We start from the raw sequence: 27088 nt of genomic DNA, 5'->3' as shown, positions 1-27088 counted from the left end.
ACATTTCTTTACTTGGACCTTGCTACATCAGGGATAGGCAACTCCGGTCCTGGAGGGCCACTGTCCTGCAGAGTTTAGCTTCAGCCCTGATAAAAACTCACCTGTCTGTATCTATCTAGTAATCCTGAAAACACTGATTGCCTTGTTCAGGTGTGTTTAATTAGGGTTGGAGCTAAACTCTGCAGGACAGTGGCCCTCCAGGACCGGAGTTGCCTATCCCTGCTATACATCAATACAATTGAAATAATTATCACTTAATTTGACCAACGTTCAAAAAGCATTGCTAGAGAAAACAACTGCTGAAGCTTAACATTTATGATAACCTTTGACAGTTGTGTATCAAAAAGATTTTCAGTTGAGTGTAAAGCAACATTCAAAGCTATATTGTATACCGTAATATAAAAGCTATTTTAATAATATTTACCCTACAGACAACTTTGGGAGACAGAATAAAAACACAAGAATATATTTATTTAAACATGCAATAATAGACATTTAAAAAGCTGAATCTCAGTCATTCGTGAGAAACGAACAGTTATAGAAGTAGTTTAGAACAAAACGCGATCTGAGGCGCTCACGCAAACAATTACTGTTCCACTCGCTTGTATTGATTGCCCCGCCCACGCTATGGTCTCGTGAATATTCATGATAGCTCCACCCTTTGGAACCAAATATTTCAGGAACCGAATATATTGTAACACCGGAAGTGACTGCGCCATAAGACATCTAGCGTTTATATATGATATCTATGCCTACAACAACAGACCGGCGTCCATCTAATAAATTATTTATACAAGAATGTTGTGCAAGTTTACTGCAACAGTGACGATGAGAACTTCACATAGGCTACTTTTGAAAATCCAGCGTTTAGTTGATCCTGGTAAGCTCATTGTAAACAGAATAGCTTTCTTCTTCCAGGAGGGGTTTTGGCATCACGGCATTTGTTTCCAAGTGGACCGATAAAGAATACGACACACACATCTCTTGGACATCATGTATAATTCAACTAATCATATCGCGACTTCGAAACTCCTGAAGTGTTTCCAGAAAAGTGTGACATATGCATCAGACTTTCAGCCAACATTCCATGGGCGTGGCGTCTGAGGCTGAGACTAGCTTCGTCACATGTAGTGATAAAACTCCTTTTATCTTAGATGTTAATTACTTTATAAAATAATATTAACAACAATAACAATCATAATGACTTTATTTTGTAATTATATATACCTCCGTGCCAGCTTTGGAATTTCATCAACAATAATGTGTTTTTGCATCAGTAAGCAATGTAGCCAATCACAGACATTGTTGTTGATCTCATAAACAAAATGGCCAATCAGAGGTGTTTAAGTATGTCAGATTCCACTCACCTCTCAAAACTCCAAAGTTTTATTCAGTGCTGAGTTATGCAGGATCGCGAAACCGCTCATTAGTGTAGACACAATGTAAGTAAGAGATTAATTGTGCATTGTTGACAGCTTCATTTATTGCAACAGAACTTTGTGAGATCGCGATGAACTGACAAAGCAACAGCTTTTTGATGACTGTAGCGGTCTTTGCTCATTTTCTATGGAGCTTATAATATGACAAAATTATTTGAATTTGAATTGTGTAAATTAATTATTGACAAGTGTAATCTAACAAAATTGAATAATATGTGGAATTTTAAATAGTTCTGAATTTGATTTCTTTAAATGAATATTGAATATTAAAATGTACAAATTGAAATGTTTTTATGGCTGAATTTTATAGACATGTATTTCCAAACAGCTGTTTTTTTGTTGTTGTTCTGAATTCTGCAATTATCTAGTTTTAAAAAATACAGATTCAAGATGAAGAAGAAATTCGTAACTTCAAATTCAGTTTTCTAAAATTCAAAACGCGGAAATTCAGATCGTACAGAAAGTAGGTCACGTCATCCACAGGGAAGAGTAGAGGATCTCAGAAAAGTCGAACGGAGCATTTTGGCTGCACTGCAGTATAGTTTTTTGGCACAAATGTGGTGGATGTTCAAGAGAATTTGTGTATCATTAGTTTTTTATTTAATATTGAAAGTAGAAAAATGAGAAAACTGCTTGAATATTGTTACAATATGATATTGTCAGCAGAGTGTGTCAGACCAGGTTGATTGAGAGTCCTGTGAATGTGACGTCATTGAGATGCACAAGCACGAAAAGTAAAATTGGGGACACTGAGAAGTTTGCGGTTGTGAGATTCTTTATTTGTAGGAAATAAGAGTGACTGACAGAGTGGATCAAGCGTATAACAGTGGATCAAGCGTATAACAAACATTAGATTTCTAATATTAGAATAATAAGTCCTCCGCTGCTGAAGTTGTATGGACTCTTAACGCGTTTATTGCAACTACATTTCATCTTTTTCTCTTCAAACAACCAGACTCACGAATGGCTTGACACAACCTATACAGGGGAGGAGCCTAGACAGGGCTTTCTTCTGTAGACCAAGCGTGCCACACAAGTGCTGAAAAGTGAAGCCAAAGCATCTCGCCCTTGCGGTCTGCGTCACCTCGACGCGTAGTTACAATTTTTTGGAGGTGCACGTCGAGCTACGGCGGAGGGGTCGGAGAGGGGTTCGCAGCGACACAGAGGGGTATGCGGGGGTACGTCGTCGATTCGACGCATAAGCATAAAACAGGCTTTAGTCAAGGCTGGATTAGTACCACCAGGGGCCCCTGGGAACTGAAGCTCATGGGCCCCCTTCCCTACCTGACAATCACACCCTCCAAAGGAGGCGATAAAAAATATAGTGACAACCAGCAAAGTGCAGGCAGCTGACCTTCGCACCACCAGAGACACACTCACACACACACACACTATCCATGTATTTTCCGGTATCTCTGTGTGAAAGGGGCTACACACACACACTGAATGACTAGTTCACAAGACAATGATGCAATGCATAAAATCATCCCAAGGCAGTGTATAGGTCAAGAGATTATTTATATGGCAATTTAGTGTTCACTTAAACTCAACAAAGCAGAAAGCACAACAGTAATTACGACACGTGATTGACTGAAGATACAACAATGCCGTTACACAACACAGCTAAGTGCAGGGTGCCAAAAAAAAAAACAGTCACTGAGTGAGTCTAATATATAGGCTAATATTCGATTTTGTTAGATTACACTTTTCAATAATTAAAATTTACACAATTCAAATCATTTTGTCATATTATAAGCTTCATAGTTGTCGAGGCTACAGTCTATATAATCATTGAATAAAACTATTGTTTTTTTATACTGCTGAGAGAACCGACAGCCAATTGCGTGCTACAAACATTTAAATGCTGAAATCACTCTGCACAGGACAGAAATAATCTGTTGAGGACATTATATTTTAGCTAATTTCTCGGACACATCACAGTTTTAGGTCTGGACATTTTTATGAAATATGAGAATTTTATGAAAATATTCCCATTTATTATTCCCATTATTACACGTCTTTTTTTCATTACATGTTGCCTAAAAAAAATCATTAAAATGCAAATTAGATACAGTGTATAGATGCATTTCATAGAATGGGAATGGCATTTATTGTTTACCCACGTATTGCATAAAGCAAAATGGTGTATCAAATAATTCTGTTATATCTCTCATAACATAGTTGAGAATAATTTTTATACAAAGTTTGGATTTAAAAAAGCTAGAACCTAAAACTTGATTGTTTAATGAAATAAAACATATTTTGTTTTTGCCAGTTCATGTCTTATCATGTCTTTTAATTTTCTTAATAAATTGGTCCTAGTTCCTGGTGTCCTCTACAGAGGACAAATATTCATGGCAAAATATTATTGCAATTATTTTCCAATTATTGGTAAAAGTGATGACTTGTAAATATTCTTAACTGTCCCACTGTAGCCTGCAATGCTATGGTGGAGCCGTTGCTCAGCCTTCATCTGCACTTTACTAGAGCACCCAGTTATTTGATTCTGGAACCGGGCCTGTTTGTGTTTTTGTACTCACCACCACTTTACCTTACGTATGTTCAATATTGTCAAACTAAATGAGTGCATTTTACTGTTGCTTGCCTGCAATTTGTACTACAAGTAAATTGTTTACAAGTTAAACATGTTTTAAATGTATATGACAAAGGGTATAGGATTTGGTTACTTGGTTGACCCTTATTTTTTCTTGCTTTGTTTTCAGGATCTTGAGAACAAAATAATCATATTTTTGAAGAATGAGCTGGAAAAGTTTAAGAAAATTTTAAATAAAGGGAACACCCAATACTTTGTGCAAGACTTTACAGAGGAAATGTATGATGTCAAAGAAGCAGCTCTTGATATGGCACTCTACTTCCTGAGAGATATGAAGCAAGTTGAGGCTGCAGATGCTCTACAAGGTAAGAGTGTCATGGGCATAACAATCTGTCATTGTCACTTATAAAATATACAAGAGAAAATGATATTTTCTCATATATGTCCTTCTGTGCTGGCAATGTCATTCCAACTAAGGAAGTTAAACTTTACCCAAATAACAACCCCTGGGTTTCTAAGGAAATTAAACATTGTATTAACCTGAAAAAATGGCCTTTATGGCAGGTGATAAAAGTCATTTTAATGAACTGAAAAAGGAACCGAGAGACAAAACTAGGCTGGCCAAGCTTCGCTTTAAAGACAAGATGGAGGAGAGGATTATTGGAGGAAATACAAAAATAGCATGGCTGAATCTGAATATGATGATGGGAAAAACTAAAGCTTCAACTCAAGTTCATAGTCCAGACCCTGCTTCCTTTGTAGAGCAGCTGAACACTTTTTATGCCAGGTTTAATTTGACTAATCCTGGGAACGACTGGGACCAGTTTGATATCAGTAGTACCTCTACACCAATGAGTGTGGATGAGCAAAGGGTTGTTTCCATCCTTTCCAAATTACAGCCAAGGAAAGCTCCTGGTCCAGACGGTCTTGAGGGCCGCATGTTGAAAGAGTGCTCGGCCCAACTAGGTGGTATGTTGACACAGGGAATGTACCTAAAGCATGGAAGGAGACAACCATTATTCCTGTTCCTAAAAAAAAACATGTCAAGAAGATGACAAATTGTATACCTGTGGCACTCACTTCGATTCTTTGCAAGTGCATGGAGAAGGTGGTGGCGGGGGAGCTTACCACCAAGGTAGCTGAGTGTCTGGACCCGCTCCAGTTTTCCTATATACCAAAACGGGGAGTTCAGGGATGCCTGCTTAACTCTCTTTTGGATAAAGTGACTGGACATTTGTTCTGATTTTATTTATGGATTTTACTTCTGCTTTCAACACAGTGAACATTTGTCTATTACTGAATTGCCTGCAGAGACTACAAGTTAACTCAAGTCTTGTTCTATGGATTAAGGACTTTTTAAAAGATAAACCCCAACATGTCAGAATGTATGGTTTTAAATCTAATAGTATTATTGTAAATACGGGGGTTCCTCAGCTTTGTGTGTTATCGCCCATTTTATTTTCTGTATAAACGAACGAAATCAAGTGTGATACTAATGGTCTGTCCCTTCTGAAATATGCTGATGACGTGGCTTTGGTGACTTGCATAACAGATGAGCAATCCCTGGTCACATATAGACAATATGTTGATTCTATGGTCCAAAGGTTTCAAGAAAGTCCTCTGGAGTTGAATACAAGTAAGACAAAGGATTTGTGTTGTGGGAGGTTTCATTCATCAAATACCTTATATTCACTATCTGAACCACTTAGGCTGGGGGGGCAGGTAGTGGAACAAGTTGAGACCTTCACATATTTGGGCACTGAGATTGATAGCCATCTATCCTTTACTCCGCATGTGAATAGCGTCTATAAGAAGGCACAACAGCGCTTATTTCTGTTGAGAAGGTTGAAAGGTTTTTAATGTAAGACAGAATATCTTGACAGCAGTGTATCATTCTCTAGTTGAATCAGTTATGACCTTTAATATTGCATCCTGGTTTAATTTTCTTTCTTTTGGAAACAAGAAAAATTATCCAGAGTAATCAAACAGGCATCTAAAATTATTGGGTCCCAGCAGATTCAACTTGTAGATCTTTATAACTGTGCAGCAAAGAGGAAAGCAGTCACCATCGTTACTGACCCCTCTCATCCTCGGTACCCCTCTTTTCAGTTAATGCCATCAGGTTACCGCTTTAGAGCTCCTTTGGCCAAAAAGAAAGCTTACAGGAACTCTTTTATTCCTATTGCAATTTATATTTCAAATAAGACCAAAAAGTTGTATTAGTCTATTGTATTTAAGCCTTTATTTACATATTTGTACGGTATTTTCTTTGTATTAATTGGGTTTTGTGATGTGTGTGTGATTATATTGTGTACATGTGAGCCTTTTAACCTAAGACAAAGTTCTATCACTGGTTGATAGATAATAACGTTTTTGAATTGAATTGAATTTTTGAATTGAATTGATGCATATCTGTTTTATGTTCTCGTTTGTGTGTTAGATGAGCTGGTCCTCATTCATCAACGACCACTAAAATCAAACCTGAAGAAGAAGCATCAATCTGTATCTGAAGGAATTGCAAAGCACGGTGACTCCAAGCTTCTAAATAACATTTACACAGATCTCTATATGACTCAGGGTGCTAGTAAACAAGTCAATACAGAACATGAAGTAAGACAGGTTCAGGCTGCTGCCAGGCGGCAAGAATCACAAGAGATACCAGTTGAATGCAAAAATTTGTTTGAAGCACCTGAACAAGACAAGGAGATCAGAACTGTACTGACAAAAGGAGTTGCTGGCATCGGAAAATCCATCTCTGTGCAAAAATTTATTGTGGATTGGGCTGAAGGAAAAGAAAATCAGGATATTACTTTCATATTTCCTCTTGCATTTCGAGAGATGAACTTAAAGAAGAAACAAAAACAAAGCTTAACAAGTCTTATAAGTCAGTTTTTCCCAGAGACAAAAGGACTGAACCTTGCAAGAAACGATAAATTCAAAGTCCTGTTCATCCTTGATGGATTGGATGAATGTCGCCTTCCTCTAAACTTTGATGGTAATGAGACGTGGAGTGATGTATCGTCACCAGCCTCTCTGGATGTTCTTCTGACGAACCTCATCAAGGGAAATCTGGTTCCTTCTGCTAAAATCTGGATCACCACTAGACCAGCAGCTGCCATTAAGATTCCTCCTGACTGTATCGACCGTGTGACAGAAGTACAAGGATTCAATGATGCACAAAAGAAGGAGGAATACTTCAGGAAAAGATTCACAGATGTGGATCTGGCCAATTAAATTATTGACAATGTTAAACAATCAAAGAGTCTCTTTATCATGTGCTACATCCCAGTCTTCTGCTGGATCTCAGCCACTGTTCTCCAGAACATTTTGGAAGAGAAAATAAATAATGACAATCAGTCTGATGAAGCCTCTAAAACACTGCAGGAATCAAATACTGAAGACACTCCCAAGACTCTGACACAAATGTATACACACTTTCTACGCTTTCAGATCCAGCAGAGCAGACGAAAGTATGATGGAAAATACGCACCAGATGTTTCTTGGGATAAAGATGCCATCCTTTCACTGGGGAAACTGGCATTTCATCAGCTGGAAAGAAACAACCTGCTCTTCTATGACACAGACCTGGAAGACTGTGGTATTGATGCCTCTAAAGCATCAGTGTATTCAGGCATGTGTACCCAGATCTTTAAGGAGGAAAGAGGGATCATTCTTGGTACCACTTTCTGCTTTGTTCACTTGAGCATTCAAGAGTTTATTGCAGCCCTTTATGCACATCTGTTTCTAGACATAAAGAAGAAAAGTGTGTTTGTCCATGAGTCTACAGAACAGGAAAACAAAAATGAAACCATGATTGATTTGCTCAAGACTGCAGTGGACAAGGCGCTTGAGAGTGACAATGGACACCTGGACCTTTTCCTTCGCTTCCTCCTCGGTCTGTCACTCCAGACCAATCGTCCACTCTTACGAGGACTGTTGACACAGCAAGATGACAATGACAAGAACTACAAGGAAATAGTGCTGTACATCAAGAAGAAATTAGAAGATAATCTGTCTCCAGAAAGATCCATCAATCTGTTCTACTGTCTGAATGAACTGAATGATCAAACTCTGGTGAAAGAGATTCAGACTCAACTTAGAGAAGGAAGTCTCTCATCTGGTGACCTTTCACCTGCCCAGTGGTCTGCTGTGGCCTTTGTGTTGTTGACATCAGAGGAGGAGATGGAGGAATTTGATCTTCAGAAATTCAAGAAATCAGACGAGTGTCTCTTTAGACTGTTGGAAGTTATGAAAATCTCCAAAAGAGCTCTGTAAGTAATTTAAAGCAGAGGTCTTAAACCCGGCCCTGAAGGCCCACTGCCCCACAAAGGTCATATCCAACTTCCTTCATCTTGTGATTTTCAAGTAATTCTGAAAAGCTTATTTAGTTGGTTCAGATGTTTTAATTAAGGTTGGAGCTAAACTCTGCAGGACACTGGGCCCTGGTTCTGTTTCTGAACTTTTAATCATAATGCAGATCAAATATAACACAGTCGCACCAGCCTAACTCATTCTCTAGTTCCTCGTCTGGGCTTTAGAACTCCCCGCATTAACCCTATGAATGCCAGTACAAAATAAAACATCAATTTTTAAAACGATTATAAAGAGTCTGTGCTCTCCACTACGAATGTTATTTAACCATATTCATTTACAATTGTGGATAACTATATGGATAATTATGAGTCTCTTTATCATGGTCATTATACATTTTACATTCTCTTTAAAATTTATCATTATAGTTATGGATAACTATAACCATTATTGATTATTAAGATAGGTAAAAATGTTTAAACTATTTTTAAGCACATAGGAAACTATATTTCCTACCATTTTTTTGTAGAGGAAGAAACAACATCTTTAAAATTAAATATAGTATGCATCATCTTTAGGGAGTATACTGAATTTTATCTCTTAACCCTTTAACAGTCACACTAAAACAAAAAAAAATTTATTGCTAAAATTGTATTCTTGACACTTAGCAACTTTTTTTTTTTTTTTTCAAATGACACGTTCACTAAGCGGACACAGCTGGTTGACTTGCCCGTTTAGGGTATTTCTCAGCATGAACTGACAAGTATTAAGCATTGATGGAATTTTTCATTTGTGCAATGGAAGTTGAATTTTTTTCATATAAAAACATTAAATTCCCCGTGAACCGGAAGTTGCAAACGTCTTTTCTCCAGTGCTGTGACGTATTTCCCAGTGAAACGGAATATTGAACAGAGGGCAGGGTTTTACTCTAGCGCTCCTCCTCTCCATCTCTTGCTCATAGCAGACTAACGGTTTGAGGGGAGTGGTTAAACGTTTCCCAAACCAATTCTTCAAACCTACGTCATCAGAGAAGGGACGTCATTCCAGACCGGAAGTATCTTTTCAGACTTTGATTAAAGATTACAACGGCAAACAATTTTTTTCTGTGTTTTAACTTGCACGGATTAATTGTTCACCACAAGACTAGTAATATGCGCTAACAAAGTAAATAGGGTCAATTTTGATTTCAGTTGGACTTTATAGCTCCAGTACGTAATTTTTTTGGGTTAAAAATGATCCAAAATATTTTTTTACGCAAGTACATAACCAGCCAGTGTTCAGCCAGCCAGACACTATCTACTTGCCTTAGCTCGATTCAAAATGGTAAGCTTGTAATAATGTTTTTAATTCCAGTGGTACTGGTGGATTTCCACAGGAAAAATTCGTACATGTCTTTGCGTCATTACGTCACATCTGTACACATAAAGAAGGTGTCTCGGCTAGTAGGCTATTGCGTGTGAGGATGGTGGAGATGGTGCTTTTTCACAGCACTTCATATAGTTAAACGTATTAATTTGATGGCCGATCCATAAAGGTTCAAATGACAATCACCAGTGAGAATTGGATATTCATCCGATGTAAAATGCAAAAGAATTTGGACTTCGGAGTGCTATACAGAAAAAAAAGAGACTGCGACCGGGCTCATGAGAAAATGAGGTTAAATAAATATAAGGGCATTAAATGTAGTCTATATATATATATATATAGCTTTTTATCTAAATGTACACTCTTAAAATCAGTCAATCAAGCATTATATTATGATAATCAAGCATTATTTGTGATATGATAGTAATTAGAACTAAAACTTGATATATATTTTCAGGATATGTTTTGGAATATGCAAATATTTGAAATTGGCCCAATAAATATATTTCATACTTATATTTAATATATTTTTGTTATATTTCAGAATATATTTCAATGTATTTGGAATATATGCCACATATATTTTTGACACTTTTGGGGACCCATACAGAAAAAAATACATTGAAATATATTCTGAAATATAACAAAAATATATGAAATATAAGTATGAAATATATTTATTGGGCCAATTTCAAATATTTGCATATATTCCAAAATATATCCTGAAAATATATTTCAAATATATTTCTTTTGTGTATGGGATCTTAAGATATTGTTGGTCATTCAGTTTTTTGGTAAAATAAATAGTAATTGATAAAGAAAATATACAACACATGAGCTGCTGGGTTCATGAATGTTAATCACTTTGTCAGCATACGCTCAAACTGATTTGCTGAAATTAAAACCGGGATGAGTGCCATCCAATGAGATTGCCGTTTGCGCATTAGTTTCCACACACTACGGAGAAACAGGCATAACTTCTGCATGTTCTTAAAAGCTGAAAAATAGCAGACGAACTCCGTTATTTTGACAGGAAAATACAAAATGAATATCGTTTACATGTAGCACGTCGATTTTGCGTGGTTTGCAAGTGTCTCTCTCTCTCTCTCTCTGCATGTGTGAGAACCGCGACAAGTCGCGCGCCTTCACACTAGAGTTTACGGTACGTCAAATACACGTACACTCAGCTGAATTTGAAATACTAGTACAGAATTGCTTGACAGAGAGCGAAACTCTCAAGCTCTCAGTCAGTGTTAAGCAAGTGAAAATATATCCATGCTAAACTTATACTTAGCATCTAAAACACACACACTGGCGAGTAAAATCTAAGAATTTATTAGCCGATGACTAATGATAGACATTATTTAGTCGCCCAAAATGAAATTTACTCACATATGCGAGTGATTTACTCACATTGTCGAGGGTTGCCCTAACTGGGCAACTCGACCGAGCTGTCACACATTTTTTTCTGCGGTAACACAGAGAAGAAATGTATCATCACATTGCTGCCATTCAAGACAATAGTGGGCCCTCTCTTGCACCCAGCGCAATTAACTTTGTACACCGACGCATGTATCATGCCTATTTTGCACCCGCGCAAAGCGGACTTTTCCCTCCACAGACGCACGTCGGTAAACTAGCAAATGCACTTGCGCTCCCAGGGGCGGTTCAGCGCAAAAAGTAGGCGTGTTCCGGCGCAAACGTTCCCTGATGCTATTTTACTGTTCCATAAAACAATTGCGCCACTGGCCAGAAAAAACCTAGTCTAAAGTCAGTGGCGCGTTGCGCGTTGTTAATTATGCTATTTTAAGGGCGCATGCTTGACCATAATGTATAGCGTGCACAACGCGCATACACTTTGATTCTCTAATCTACACAGAAGCAGCAGTTTTCATTTTTGCAAATCATATTATTACAAACGATAGATAGATAGATAGATAGATAGATAGATAGACAATTTATTATAAAAGCATACATCTAGCTTACACATTTACCCACATTATTATATGCCTGTTTAATCGAAGCTAATTTGGGTGTGTTTCTCCATCCCCAATGTCACTTCTCTCTCTTTTACGGCCGTGACGAGAGCGTTGCTCTCCTCGGCTGTGAACCGCTCCTGGCGCGCGCCTGGCAAATCCGCCGTTATAATAGCAATACGCCAAGGAAAAAGCGTGTCTGCTCTTAAAGGGAATGTGGGATGATGCTCTGATTGGTTTATTTCACGTTACGCCCAAACCACACCTATGAATAATGAAGCTACTTCAGACCAACCTCTTTTAGATTTGCGCCGGGCGCAAGAGTCATTTAACCCGCCGGGAAAATAGCAACAGCGCCGAGACCCGCCCACAAAGTTACTTGCGCTTTGCGCTTTGACACTTGCGTTTCAGATCGTTAAAATAGGGCCCAGTGTTAGGATGTCTAGAACATGAAATCCGCTTTAAAAAAAATATTGCCTCAAATTTAAGTGTCCATTTCAGTCAGTGTTTGAAGTGTGGCGTCGCGTCAATACACGTGCGGTTTTGTTTTCAGCTTCTAAGCAACAATATAGCAGCATTGCCAGCCAGTGGATATAATTACCATTACACACACACTTTTCAATGAAGGGTATAAGGACAAAGAGCAAAAAATGGGGTTTTAATTATAGCAATTGGATTGCGAAAAAAGGTCAACCGTGCGGTTACAATGCATGTTAAAGGGTATATTACTGTCGTATATTTATTGTTTGTATAAAATTAATAAATGGATTTTTTTATATATATATTTGTATAGCAAATCTATTGTTTGTATAAATTTTTTCTTTGTATTCTAAATTATTTCTTGTAGGTTAAACGATTGTGACTTAACAGACAAAAGCTGTTCAAGTCTGGCTAAAGCTCTCGAATCAGATAACAATCTGGAAGAGCTGAATATGAACAATAATAATCTACAGAGTTCAGGAGTAATTCATCTCTGCTCTGGACTGAAGAGTGTAAAGTGTAAACTGGAGATACTGAGGTAAGTTGTGTGACAGCAGACAAAAGGTGTACTTTACAAAGTGTGTGTACAAATAATGGATCAGTTAATATAAATTTTATAAATGTTTAAAGATGCAGGTAAGGTGGATTGCATATGCCAAATTGTTGCAGTGTGTGTGTGATTATGAATGTGTCCCAGCACTCTCAGGTTGTGACAGGAAGGGCATCCAACGTAAAACCTGTGCCAAATCATGTGTGTGTGAAGTGGACCCTACAAATTAGCAAGAATAATGCTAAGAAAGAGAGGGTTAGTTAGTAAAGTGGTAAACAAATTATTAGTTTTTACAATTTATACTATCTACTTTGTTTCAGAAACAAATATGCTTAATTTACATCTCCTTCAGTTTGACAGTTAAGGGGAGTTAATGGTAGTTCACCATAATGAATTCGTGAAACCTAGGAATTAAAATTTGGGTGACACTTTTTCAATAGTCCACTTTAGACATTCTAACTATAAGTAACTTTGCAGCTACATGTCAACTAACTGTCATTAAAGTGTTAGTAGCCTGTCTGCTTAATATCTGCTAACACTTTATTTTATTGGTCCCCCAGCAAACATTATACTGACTATAAGTAACTTGGCAACTACAAGTTTTGTTTTATTACACAGCAAAACATTTTGTGGCAAGGTTCAAATGAAAAGAGTTATAAGAATCAGGAAAGATAGTGATATCCAGCTAGCTATATGTTAACCATAAACCAATCATGAGACGTGTGAGAGACAAACTATGAGACTATAACAGAGGCCAAACAGTAAGAGCTGTGCAGTAAACCTCACTCCCTTGGCCTCAAGAGGCGCTAGCTACTGTCTGCTAGCTTGCCCCTCAAGCTGGTGAAGCTGGTTTGAATCAAATACATTGACATTTACTTTTCAGACTCAGCCAGTGTGCGATAACAGAGGAAAGCTGTTCAGCTCTGGCTTCAGTTCTCAGTTCAGACTCCAGCAGTCTGAAGGATCTTGACCTAAGCAATAATAATCTGAAGGATTCAGGAGCGAAGCTGTTCTCTGATGGACTGAAAGAGAACTGTAAACTGGATAAACTCAGGTCATTTAATGTCTAACATATTAATTTTAGACTCTAGATTTACTGTGTCTAACACTGGGCATTTCGTTTGTCTCTATATTCAGTGATCAATGTTTGATTGAAATCTCTTTTCTGTAGACTCTCAGACTGCAGTATCACAGAAGAAGGCTATAAAGCTCTGGCTTCAGCTCTGAGATCAAACCTTTCACACCTGATAGAGCTGGATCTCACAGGAAATGATCCTGGACAATCAGGAGTGAAGGAGCTCCTTGATGTACAACAGAAACTAGACTGTAAACTAACAATAAGGTGACTGACATGTGATGAAATAATACAAAATGAATGATATGCAGGCAAATTAATTGATGAAAGTACTGAAATATTTCCATAAAAGCAAATTCAAGATGAACCATTTCAGACTTTTTTCATCAATCAAATACAATACTACCGGTACATCAAGCTTAGTTGCTTATTGATTTATATTTGGTTCAATTTCCATTCTGCAGGTTTTTGAGTCCTGAAGCAGAGAAAGTCTGTCAGAATTTGACTAATGTTCTGGGTGAAAACCTGTTACTCCTGAGAGAGCTGAATCTAAATGAATGTCAACTGGGACACTCAGGATTGAAGAAACTTGTTCCCGTACTGGAGGATAAACACTGTAAACTCAACAGACTGATGTAAGTTGTATCATTGTTATGATGACAAGTTCAAGTGCTTTTAAACCTGTATTTTATTTATCATGAATGATGAGTGCTGAACGAATTACCATGTTTCTTTTGTATTTGCATCATCATTATCAATGGTCACTTAAAGTAGTATATGTAATAAACGTAACAGTAAAAGTAGTATCTAACTAACATATTTACTAAGGTACTGACACTTAGTTTTCTCTTTATACAGTCTGAATAAAACCCACGTAACAGAAGAAGATTGTAATGCTTTAGCTACAGCTTTAAATTTAAATCCTTCAAATCTGAAAGAGCTGGATTTAGGTCGCAGTATTCTCAGAGACTCAGGAATGAAGATCATCTCGTCTCTGTTTGCAAATGTAGAGTGCAGACTGGTAAAGCTGAAGTAAGTAAATCAAAAAATGTATTCAAATATCATATTAATGTATAGAAGCAGTAGCCAAGCTATTAGTTGTATCATTGTATGCATAGCTTAGATTTGGATATTATCGATTTGTTCTCTTTGTTAGAGGTTCAAGTACGTAGTGCTGAAACCCTATTGTAATTGTTAACATTTAACAAGGATCAGCATTTTCACCTAAAATTGATCGGCCAGACCAAACTGTAAGTTGAAGAGACCCCATCTACATCGTCACCAAGGCTCACCCCAATCTGCCTGATGGTGGCGCTACAGCAATCAAAAGTACTTAATGGTTCATAACTCCTAAACCATTCGCCGCAGACTCAAGTGTCTTATATATTTGAGTAAGGGATCGCAAATCACACTATTTTTTGTGCATGCCCACCTCATTCATAGCATATGTTAGAACTCCTCATTCTGAGGAACTTTGCCTCTAGGACCACCGCTGTCAATCGAATCTTTCATTAAATATTTCAAAAAACCTACTTTTGTGAACTAGTCCTAGGTTTTTGGCTCTGTGAAAAAGCTAAAACATATGTAATGGGGCAAAAGGGGTGCTTTTTAACTGCTCTTGGCTATGCTACTCCAATTTCTTTTGGGTAGGAAATCCCAGATCACCTGAGGGTTTCCTGTACGGTAATTCAATTCAGTGAATATACTCAAGGCAAATTTACTATAAACAAAGCATCACTTTTATTAAATACATTGATTCTCATTTGATTTCACTCAAAAACCGGCAAAACTTGTTCTTAAAAGATGGCAGTAACTATGGAGGGTAACATAACACTTCAAAAAGAAAACGAACAAAAGAAAAACAATACATAAAATGAACCCAAAAAATTAAAGCTTCCCTATACACCACACTAATGCAAAAAAAATAACAAAAATAAATAAATACATGTCCACACCACACTTGTACAGGTAAGAGTGAATTTCATTTCATACAATAAAACGATCCGCTTTAAAAAATCATAAACACTCACATGCAGTAGGCTGTAATGATCATTCAGTATCCACCGCTCATCCAGCTCAACATAACCAGTGTGAGGGTATTTAAAGCACACTTCTCTACAAAAGAGTAATTTGTCATGATATATACAAAAATATTGCTACTAATCATTTCACACATTAACATAATCTACTTTAACACATCGTAAACACTCCCGTGCAATATACTGTACTGATGATTCAGCGTCCACTGCTCATCCACCCAAACTTAATCAGCATTAAGGCATTTAAAGAACACATCTAAATATAAACTAAAGAGAAAAAGGCAACCAAATGATTATGCACAGCTGACATTATCCTGCACTATTTGCATCAGAGTCATTTTCACTACAGTCGCCGGCTTTTGGCCAACACATCAAAATGTTCCCAAAACATTATAAATGAGCACTAAAAACACTCTGCTCAAAACCATAACATCTATTAAAATATTATCACAGCTTGTTCTTCCAGCAACCAACATCCAAATGCACACCAAACATTTTAGGCACTGCAACCCATTCCACTTATAGGAAGTGGCCTATTTAAAGGCAAAACGGACCTTCTGCAGATACCCTCAGCAGTGTCCTTTATTGACTTGGCTACACATATATATCCTTAGTAAATTGCCTGTTTTGGCTGTATATGGTCGTTTCCATCTATGATCTAGGTGGTTAAATGTTTGCTAAATAAAACATAATACCTTTTTATGTATTTGCTTAAAGGCCTTAAAGCGCTTGAACCCAGTTAATTGCTGCGTGAAGCTATATTTTTCACATTCTTTCTACAGGATAAATAGCACCTGTATTACTGAAGAAGGTTGTGCTGCTCTGGCATCTGCTTTTAACTCAAACCCTTCAAACCTGATCGAGCTGGATCTGAGTGAGAATAAAATAGGAGAGTCTGGAGTAACACAAGTCTCCAGTCTACTGGGAAATTCACAGTGTACACTGCAGATACTCAGGTCTGAATTCAGCTCATGTAAACATGAATCAAAGTTGAAGCCTAAAGCTGGCCTGTAAAAAAAGTTTAAAATGTTGGTAAACATAATATTTGGGAGGTACTGTAGTCAGCAGTGAATGCATTTTTGCACAACATGCATAAAACATGTTATATAGCTATTGAAAAACATTGATCTTTTTGAGGTGCTGCACATTATAAATGTCTTAATGGTGTAATGCAATATTGAAATAATTAATGAGTAATTGATTACAATTTTATTATTTAGACTTTTAGACTGCAATATCACAGAAGAAGGTTATAAAGCTCTGGCTTCAGCTCTGAGATCAAACCCTTCACATCTGATAGAGCTGGATCTCAGAGGAAATGATCCTGGAAAATCAGGAGTGAAGAAGCTCAATAATTTACTACAGGATCCAAACTGTCAACTGAAGACACTAAGGTGAGACGCGATGAAATAATACAAAAATTAAATACAGGTGAATTGTTTGCAAAAATATTATTTAACTAATACTGTCTGTTGGATCAAAATAAATTCTAGAAAAAACATTTTACACATTTTTCTATCAAAATCAGATGCTGTTTTTCATTATGCAAAGTTAATTCATCTTCCCTTCTGCAGGTTTTTGGGTCCTGCTGCAGAGGAAGCCTGCCAGTATGTTATAGGAATTGTGGGTAAAAACCCGTTACTCCTGAGAAAGCTGAATCTGAGCAAACGTAAACTAGGAGACACAAAAGTGAATCAGATCTCTGCTCTACTGCAGGATAAACACTGTAAACTCAACAAACTGATGTGAGTATTTTATATTGTTATATTCTCTGCAAAGTATCTAATCCATTTCAGATTCTAATCAAATACGGTTATTGCTGTTTTGGGGCTATTCAATTAACCATCTTAGATTTATCTATCTCTGTCATTGTAGTTTTTGTGGCTGAAACACACTGAAGAATGTTTCCTGTCTTTGTTTTCTTTCTCTTCAGGTTGAATAATAACAGTATTACAGCAGAAGGTTGTTCTGCTCTGACTTCAGCGTTTAATTCAAACCCTTCAAACCTGATAGAGCTGGATCTGAGTGGGAATAAACTTGGAAACTCTGGAATAATGAGTATCTGTCCTCTGCTGAAAAATGCACAATGCAGATTGGAGAAACTCAAGTGTGTATTTTTATTTATCAACATTTCTGAATGTTAATATGCATTTGTAAATGCTCCTTTTATCAGAATAACTGAAAATTAAACTGGCTTAAATTTCAGTTTTACTCCTCAGTTTCACTTTTTGGACCATTTGACTTTTCATGTCACTGATTTTAAATATCACAAATAAATAAATTGTGTAAATGTGGTTTAGGAGCTCCAAGTAGTTTGTCAGAATGCATTTATAAGCCTGCAACTAATCTCTGTCCAAACAAAGAATTAACGACTTATTTCTGTCAGGACCACTATCGTCAAATACGATTGACAATTAGCATACAGTTACGTCCGTTTCACACATACTCCGCTTGCGGTGCGTATTTTTTTCCATACCCATGTTAACAGGCTAGAGCTTTCACACTGCACGCGGATGCGGTCCGGCGATCCGTTCCAGGAGCGGTGCGTATACAGCAGTGCAGCGATCGTTTCCGCATCAAGTCTATTTTTGCTGTGCTGCACGCGCTGAATTAAAATGACAGCGCATGGTTCGTGGTCAAAATGAACACAGATTCACATGAAAATGTAGTAATTTAATCATAAATGCATTTAATTAAACAAAATGTAGTAATCTCACCATAAATGCATTTAATTGAATAGCCTACTACTATTTTTCACAGTCATCTTTTTACTTTATGACCGGGGTAAAGCAAGGAAAACTACCATTTACCTCAACAAGGCGACATAATGAATGACAATCATTCGTATTCGTGGAGGTGGAAAAACAAGTTCTTTGACATGCTAGATTTATTGTATAAAGATTTAAATTATGCAAAAGAAAAGGTATGAGTCTACTGTTATTTTCAATTTTAAGTTTTAATTTAAAATGTTTGCGATTTTTGCGAAGTACATGGTTAAATATTTTATCACTTGCTTGAGCAACTTAATATATAATCTATAGAAGTAATGCATTGAATAATACGTTGTTTAAATTGTTTAAATGGTAATATCTATTAAAGAGTGTTTATGTAGGCTACAAAGAGAATAGCAATGCTGACAAAACTGTTTTTAAATAAAAGTTGCTGATAACTTCTGGATTTGAAATACAAAAAGTGAGTAACTGGTTTGTGGTACAGCCGTGGATCAGTTGCGCACGGCAAGCACAGCATATGTGAAAGCGTGATGCTCCTGTACTGCATACGCACTGCAAAAGGAGTATGTATGGTTCTGTTCTGGGCAAGAACTCTCTGCGCAACCCCCCCCCCCCCCCCCTCCCCCAATGGTAAACAAAGCCAACATGAATGTATAGCAGATATCATTATTTCAATATTTTAATGTACAACATAATTTGAGAATTTGGTCTGATTCACATGGGAATCAGAATGCCAAATCCTGACTGGAGAGGAGGAGCTGGGGATGGAAGAGGGTAATTAGCTCCTGAGAAACACGATAGCTGTTCATAATACTGAAGGAGCTTGTATGTGGATGCTGTGATGGGTGTCGTATTGCTATAGGTAGACGTGGATCAGCTGAGAGTCAGCTGATGCGAGTTGATTAACATGACCTGCCAGAACTGACGCTACGCTTGATTTTTGTTTTACAGACTTTCAGACTGCAGTATCACTGAAGAAGGTTATAAAGCTCTGGCTTCAGCTCTGACATCAAACCCTTCACACCTGATAGAGCTGGATCTCAGAGGAAATGATCCTGGACAATCAGGAGTGAAGCAGCTCCTAGATGTATCACAAAAAACAGACTGTAAAGTAACACCGAGGTGAGTGTTTTAAATTTATAAAGTACGTCATGATGAAAATATTTTAAAACTGTTTAGAAAATTTACATTGACAAATAAAGATATAACATGAAAACATGTCTATGAAATTATGAACATATGAATAGAAAAAAATACCTGCTAGAATATGATGCATCAATGTTTTTGAAAAATAAACTGACCGTCTCAAATAACCCAGTCAGCTAGTTTTAATAGACCTTTATCACATTTCCTGTTTCTGGAAAGCGAAGCAGTGTATCGCTACTTCCGGTACCATCACAACAAATTGAACACAATCAAAACTAATGCCTGAATCCTCTCGATGATGTTACTGCAGCCATGCGGCTGCTCTAATTCTAAACAAGGAAGACACCCTTACCTCATTTTCATGATTTCCCTACACAAAAAGAATTTAGGAAAGCATGGGTGTGACTGATACGGTCCTTCTACGTAGGAGTACGTTCATGTGTAGTAGACTTATGCATTTCTTAACTGAGGATGTTTACATTATATCTTCAACCACTTCAAATGTTCCTCCTATAAATATATTTCCCTTTAAAATGTGCATTCTGAATAATAAATACATTTATTTCCAAACTAACCTGACGCAGTCCAGTGCTCATCTTCATTAACAGTGCTTTTCTTTTACTGATCATATTTCATACCGGTTGAATTTGAATTTTTAACTGAATTTCACTGATAAACACCCTTACAAAAATGAATCATTGTTTTATTATAGATAAATGTAGAACCTTGTTTTTTTTTTTCGCGGACTAATTACCATTTGTATTAGTTATACTACAAATAGCCAGCCTACCATAGCTAAACTATACCATGGTTGATTTGTGGTTACCATGGTTGAACTAAAACTCTTTTCATAAGAACAGTATGAAAATAGATGAATTAATTAATAATAATAATAATAATTAAATTTAGACATTCTACTAAGTAACTTTTTAACTACATGTCAACTAACTGTCATTAGAGTATTAGTAGGCTGTAGTAGACTGGTAGGTTATGGTTAGGTGTTAGGGTTCGGGTTAGGAGAATAAGTTGCCAAGTTACTTATAGTCAGTAGAATGTCTGTTGGTCGACGAACAAAATAAAGTATTAGCAAATATTAAGCAGAAGGTCTACTAATGCTCTAATGACAGTTAGTTGACGTTACTTATAGTTAGTAGAATGTCTAAAGTGGACTATCAAAATAGTGTTACCCTAATTTATCGTAAACTGTAGGTTAACGCGTTGGCAGTGTGATGAATTTTGGCATAAATGTGTGAATTACATACAGTGAAATGATTGTCAATGAAAAATTACATCGAATCATTTTTAATATTTAATACAAATTAATAGAAATGTTCATTCTGATCTTATACTTCAGTTCTCACTCACACTGCGCGTCGCGGTCAATATCTATACGAGCACTGACATCGTGTGGTGAAATAATCACATATGTTTACGAGCCACGGCTTATGTTAGATTAAAAACTTGAAGTTCCTTTTGAGTTTGAAAATCCTGTACACTACATAACCGGAAGAATCGATACACTGCTTCAAAAAGCACTTCCGGTAATCAATTCCGCTGTAATAAAGGTCTATTGAGAATGTGCTCTAAGCTGATGTGCTATTTTCCACAATTAGAGCATGTTTCATGAAGTTACGAGCAAAAATGTGACAAATGCTGTATATTATTTACGTATGGGTGTTGCGGGGCTTCACGTACAAACACTCACTCAAGTTTAGTCAAAGTTTATTACTTTATATATTTTACTCTGTAAGACCTTTTAAATAACAAATGACTATCTGATCTGTATGATGTTTTTGACATATTACAGTACATTTGAAAAATTATGAAAAACTTTTTTTTTATCAGAAAATTACTCCACAATTCTGAGGAATTAAATTAAAATGGCTAAATTCATTGTATGTCATAAATTCAAGTTCAGCTTTCAAATGACACATTTTGCATTGATCAAGGCAGTAGTTTTGAAGAATATTGTTATTTTTTTTGCAGCTTGGTTGTGCAGAACGGCAGTACACTCCTTTTTATAGGGACTACTCGCCATTTGTTAAGATTTTTTAGATGCATTAAAAAGCTGAGTTTCTAACCTTTAAAATGATACCTATTCCATTGTCACGTTACGTGGTATAGGGGTGGGCGATCTGGCGATTTTATATCGTGATTGATCTTGAAGACGTCCATGATCTACTTTTCAAGCGAATCGCAGAGATTGTGATCTTTTATGTCCTCGTAATAGCGGGACTTTTATTTTGACGGAGCGTCATACTTTATTTTGACGGCGCTGAGAACGCCTGATTGAGAAAGTCATCGCCTGAGCACCATACATTGCTCACATTCTCAGTGTTCATTAGTTTACGGTCTCTGTTTAACAGTCAAATCATATCTAATACGTTATTACATCAATCTGTTAAACAAAGAAAATGGTATGCTAAAAAATTATAGCGTTTGCTTTTATATTATTAGTAACAGAAAGCCAAACGCTGTTAATACTTTCTCATTTACCGTCAACATTCAGCGAATTTATACCATTTATATCATTTAAACAGATTTTTGAATATCTAATAAATATTTAATTTTACATACATTGCAGATTTAACCAAATCTAGCTGTCAGATATTTTGAAGTGTGCATTTGTAGCCTGCATGAACGTGTTACTGTGCGTGACGGCAGTGATGGAGTACTCGAGTCCTGGACTCAGACTTGTCCCTATTCTCTGGACTCGAGTCCAACTTGAGACTCTATTCTCTGGACTCGAGACTTGGACTTGCGGACTGATGACTCGTACTTTAACTCGGACTCAAGGATAAAATCGAACTTTAGCATTCATAAAATTATTGACTTTGGATGAAGTTTCTGACTAAATAGGTTATAAAAATTAGGGAGGGACGATTTGGGTGCTTACACGAATTGTAACGTGCTAATCTATCCGGCGGGACATGAGTTGGCATGCGCTTGATGCATGTCTAATAAAATGTTTAAACATGGGAGAAAGAGAAGAGCTGACATATGGATAGATCTGAATAAGAGGGACGGCAAGAAAGAATGCTGTCTGTGCACTGGTGACTCAGACTCGAACACTGGGGACTCGAGACTCGACTCGGACTCTTCTTTGGTGACTTGGACTTGGACTCGAACACTGGGGACTCGAGACTCGACTCGGACTCGACAGTTAGTGACTCGACTACAACCCTGCGTGACGGACAGTCCGTAGTTCAACTTTACTGGAGACCCACGATCGACAAACTTTAAACCCTTGATTTCAAACTATGTTGCGCCATATTCAGGTGCCGACTATGCCATATTCGTAATTTTCATTGTGTGCACCCAAAATGTAATGTTACCATGTCTTTATTTGAAAAAAAAAAAAATTCCTATGCGCACAAACTTGCTGCCTAGTTGGCTACAATTTTTATTAATTTTTGTTTTCAAACAATTTCTTTATTTGTGAAAAATACTTATGATTACAGAATCAAGAAGTTACAATCTAAAATAAGTCTGTTTACTTGTATATAGATAGATAGGGATAGAGATTTAAATTGGCCAGCCTGCTCTTTAAGATATCAGCATCAGCCATTAAAAAAAACTATTTCGGTCGACCACTAGTTTAATGATTATTTTGACAACTGATGTTTCATGCAATACTGTAATTTACATTGTGCAAATACAACCCCAAATCAGAAAAAGATGGGACACTGTACAAATTGTGAGTAAAAAAGGAATGGAATAATTTACAAATCTCATAAACTTATATTTTATTCACAATAGAATATAGATAACATATCAAATGTTGAAAGTGAGACATTTTGAAATGTCATGCCAAATATTGGCTCATTTTGGATTTCATGAGAGCTACACATTCCAAAAAAGTTGGGACAGGTAGCAAGAAGAGGCCGGAAAAGTTAAATGTACATATGAGGAACAGCTGGAGGACCAATTTGCAACTTATTAGGTCAATTGGCAACATGATTAGGTATAAAAAGAGCCTCTCAGAGTGGCAGTGTCTCTCAGCAGTCAAGATGGGCAGAGGATCACCAATTCCCCCAATGCTTCGGTGAAAAATAGTGGAGCAATATCAGAAAGGAGTTTCTCAGAGAAAAATTGTAAAGAGTTTGAAGTTATCATCATCTACAGTGCATAATATCATCCAAAGATTCAGAGAATCTGGAACAATCTCTGTGCGTAAGGGTCCAGGCTGGAAAACCATACTGGATGCCCGTGATCTTCGGGCCCTTAGACGGCACATACAGGAATGCTACTGTAATGTAAATCACAACATGGGCTCAGGAATACTTCCAGAAAACATTGTCGGTGAACACAATCCACCGTGCCATTCGCCGTTGCCAGCTAAAACTCTATAGGTCAAAAAAGAAGCCATATCTAAACAGGATCTAGAAGCAAAGGTGTTTTTTTTCTGGGCCAAGGCTCATTAAAAATGGACTGTGGCAAAGTGGAAAACTGTTCTGTGGTCAGACGAATCAAAATGACGCCATGTCATCCAGACTAAAGAGGACAAGGACAACCCAAGTTGTTATCAGCGTTCAGTTCAGAAGCCCGCATCTCTGATGGTATGGGGTTGCATTAGTGCGTGTGGCATGGGCAGCTTACACATCTGGAAAGGCACCATCGATGCTGAAAGGTATATCCAAGTTCTAGAACAACATATGCTCCCAACCAGATGTCGTCTCTTTCAGGGAAGACCTTGCATTTTCCAACATGACAATGCCAGACCATATACTGCATCAATTACAATATCATGGCTGCGTAGAAGAAGGATCCGGGTACTGAAATGGCCAGCCTGCAGTCCAGATCTTTCACCCATAGAAACATTTGGTGCATCATAAAGAGGAAGATGCAACAAAGAAGACCTAAGACAGTTGAGCAACTAGAATCCTGTGTTAGACAAGAATGGGACAACATTCCTATTCCTAAACTTGAGCAAATTGTCTCCTCAGTCCCCAGACGTTTGCAGACTGTTATAAAAAAGAAGAGGGGATGCCACACAGTGGTAAACATGGCCTTGTCCCAAATTTTTTGAGATGTTGATGCCATGAAATTTAAAATAAACTTATTTTTCCCTTAAAATGATACATTTTATCAGTTTAAACATTTGATATGTCATCTATGTTGTATTCTGAATCAAATATTGAAATTTGAAACTTCCACATCATTGCATTCTGTTTTTATTCACAATTTGTACAGTGTCCCAACTTTTTCTGATTTGGGGTTGTAGATAAGTCCATAGGCTTGTTCCAGTCTGGATATTCTCCATAGTAGGCTACATTTTAAAAATATGGAAGATCGCGATTCAGACCATGGATCGTGAATTTATATATATTTTTTTTATATAAGATTGAGATATAAAATTTTGGCAAGATCGCCCATCCCTAGTATAAAGCACACGAAGATGAGGAATAATACTAGGAGATAGACTTTAATAACAATATTCTGGAATCAGGGAATAAACGTTTGAGTAACATGCATGCTAACGTTAACCGACAAACACTGAGGGAGAACAGAAGGCTTATAAGCATGACCAAACAAAGGGAACCTAACAAGTTAATTAACAAGATGCAGGTGAATGAAATGACTAATTAAACCGACTAAGGAAAATTAGGGATCGGGATCGGGAAAGGTCCACGAGCTGGGACTCGAACTCGGGTCGCCCGAAGCACAACAATTATTCAGTAATTAAATTATTAATGTCTGTTAACTTTTAAAAACTAACACAAAAAAATATGTTTAGTCTATTATGAACATTCTGCCCTTTATCTCAAATGCCTTGATTGAGTATGCAGTCAGATAATGCCTCCCAAAGACAATAGTTGCAGGGATCATTTTTAAACCTTTACTGCTGTCTAAGGAAGAACGTAAAACTGTAGAAATACAAAATACAGAATTCTACTGTAAGTGTACAGAGTCAATAACACGTTCACATAAGCACAAAAAAGGCTCTATATCACATAGGCTATAGTTAGCATCAACTGTATCAGAGCAGATTGTGTAATTCCCGAAATAAAGAAAATAAATTACCATATGGCATATAAGATATAACAATTTTAACTAAATAGGAATTATAATTTAGCAATATCTACATACCGAAAGTGCCTTAAAATCAACTTAAATCAATCAATAGGATCAATAGTAGCCATGACCACAAGCTTATCCCTGCTGCTGCTGCTGCTGTAATTTCATCATATAAGGACGTAAACCATATTATATGCAATACTTAACTTTGAACAGAAGGTGACACTTTACTACAACTTGTTAATAGAATGAGAGCAGAATGTTCATAGAGAACAGCACAGTGAATGTTAGCTTCTGGTTATAAAAAAAAATAAAAAAAAATAAAAAGAATGTTTTTAGAATGTTTCGGTTATTTTCTCCAAAATAACCGAAATCAGAACTTTGCACTAAGACACTAACCACAGAATATGTACATTAACTGGGCCAATTAAAGAGGAAGGAGGCTGCAAAAGGCATTCAATTTTAAGATTGTTATGTAAAATTATAATCTAATTTGTTTAGATTTTTGAAAAGTCCTGCTGCAGAGGAAGCGTGTGAGTATCTCACTGAAGTTCTGGGTACAAGTCCATTATTACTGACAGAACTGGATCTGAGTGGAGATAAACTAGGAGATCTGGATGGAGAGAAGCTCTCTGCTCTTTTGATGGACTCTCATAGCAAAGTGGAGAAAATGAAGTGAGTCAACATGATTTTATGCATTATAACTGTTTGGTTTATATAAATTATAAAAGACTGTCAGTCACGTGTGTGAGCAGGTATGAAGACCTGTTGTTCTTATGTGTGTTGAATATGTGCTAAATGATAAATAATAATGTGTTTGTGTTTAGGCTGAATAATTGTGAGCTGACAGAGAAAAGCTGTTCAGTTCTAGCTACTGTTCTCTCCTCCAAAACCATCCTGAAAGAGATGAACCTGAACAACAGCCGTCTGGTAGACACAGGAGTCAAAGAAATCTGTGAGGGACTGAAGAATCCTGTGTGTGAGCTAAAGATACTGAAGTGAGTACATTTCACCATCAGCTACACTCAACACCACAGCAATCACAGCAATATTGTGATGTGCAAAAATTTGCATTGATGCTTTATTATTATTCTTTTTTTTTCAGGCTCAGTAATTGTGATCTAACAGAGGAAAGCTGTTCAGCTCTGGCTTCAGTTCTCAGTTCAGGCTCCATTACTCTGACGGATCTTGACCTGAGCAAAAATAATCTGCAGGATTTAGGAGTGAAGCTGCTCTCTGATGGACTGAAAGAAAACTTGAAAGTAGAGAAACTTAGGTGAATTGATAAATAAGTTTATAATACTAACACACTTATAATTTTCACACTTTCCATGGCAATATTTTTATTTTACAATTAGGGTTACATTTATTTTTCCTATGATTCAGACAATAACATCTAAATG

At 36.9% G+C, this 27088-nt stretch overlaps 2 protein-coding genes across 2 annotated transcripts in view; both read left to right on the top strand.

Annotated features, from left to right (window-relative positions):
* The window catches only part of LOC311085637 (uncharacterized protein), a gene marked incomplete at its 3' end in the record, with an annotated part of 34717 nt that extends 27490 nt beyond the window's left edge, over positions 1 to 7227 (top strand). The window contains exons 12-13 of the mRNA XM_084118184.1: positions 4163 to 4358; positions 6434 to 7227. Of these exons, the coding sequence (XP_083974310.1) occupies positions 4163 to 4358; positions 6434 to 7227 (990 nt within the window). The remainder of the gene's footprint in view (positions 1 to 4162; positions 4359 to 6433) is intronic.
* A 39-nt stretch (positions 7228 to 7266) lies between these two features.
* On the top strand, positions 7267 to 26965 carry LOC311085892 (NACHT, LRR and PYD domains-containing protein 3-like; the record flags this gene model as incomplete). Its single annotated transcript, XM_084118511.1, has 14 exons — positions 7267 to 8264; positions 12493 to 12663; positions 13559 to 13729; positions 13847 to 14017; positions 14215 to 14385; positions 14609 to 14782; positions 16572 to 16745; positions 17010 to 17183; positions 17364 to 17534; positions 17723 to 17896; positions 19473 to 19643; positions 26187 to 26360; positions 26513 to 26683; positions 26791 to 26965. 14 exons carry the CDS (start codon positions 7267 to 7269, stop codon positions 26963 to 26965), a joined length of 3240 nt encoding a protein of 1079 aa, XP_083974637.1.
* Positions 26966 to 27088: the final 123 nt, after the last annotated feature.

The sequence above is a fragment of the Abramis brama genome (genome assembly GCF_963993115.1).
Source record: "Abramis brama genome assembly, chromosome: 6".
Lineage (NCBI taxonomy): Eukaryota > Metazoa > Chordata > Actinopteri > Cypriniformes > Leuciscidae > Abramis > Abramis brama.
This window is presented reverse-complemented; position numbering and strand designations above follow the sequence as displayed.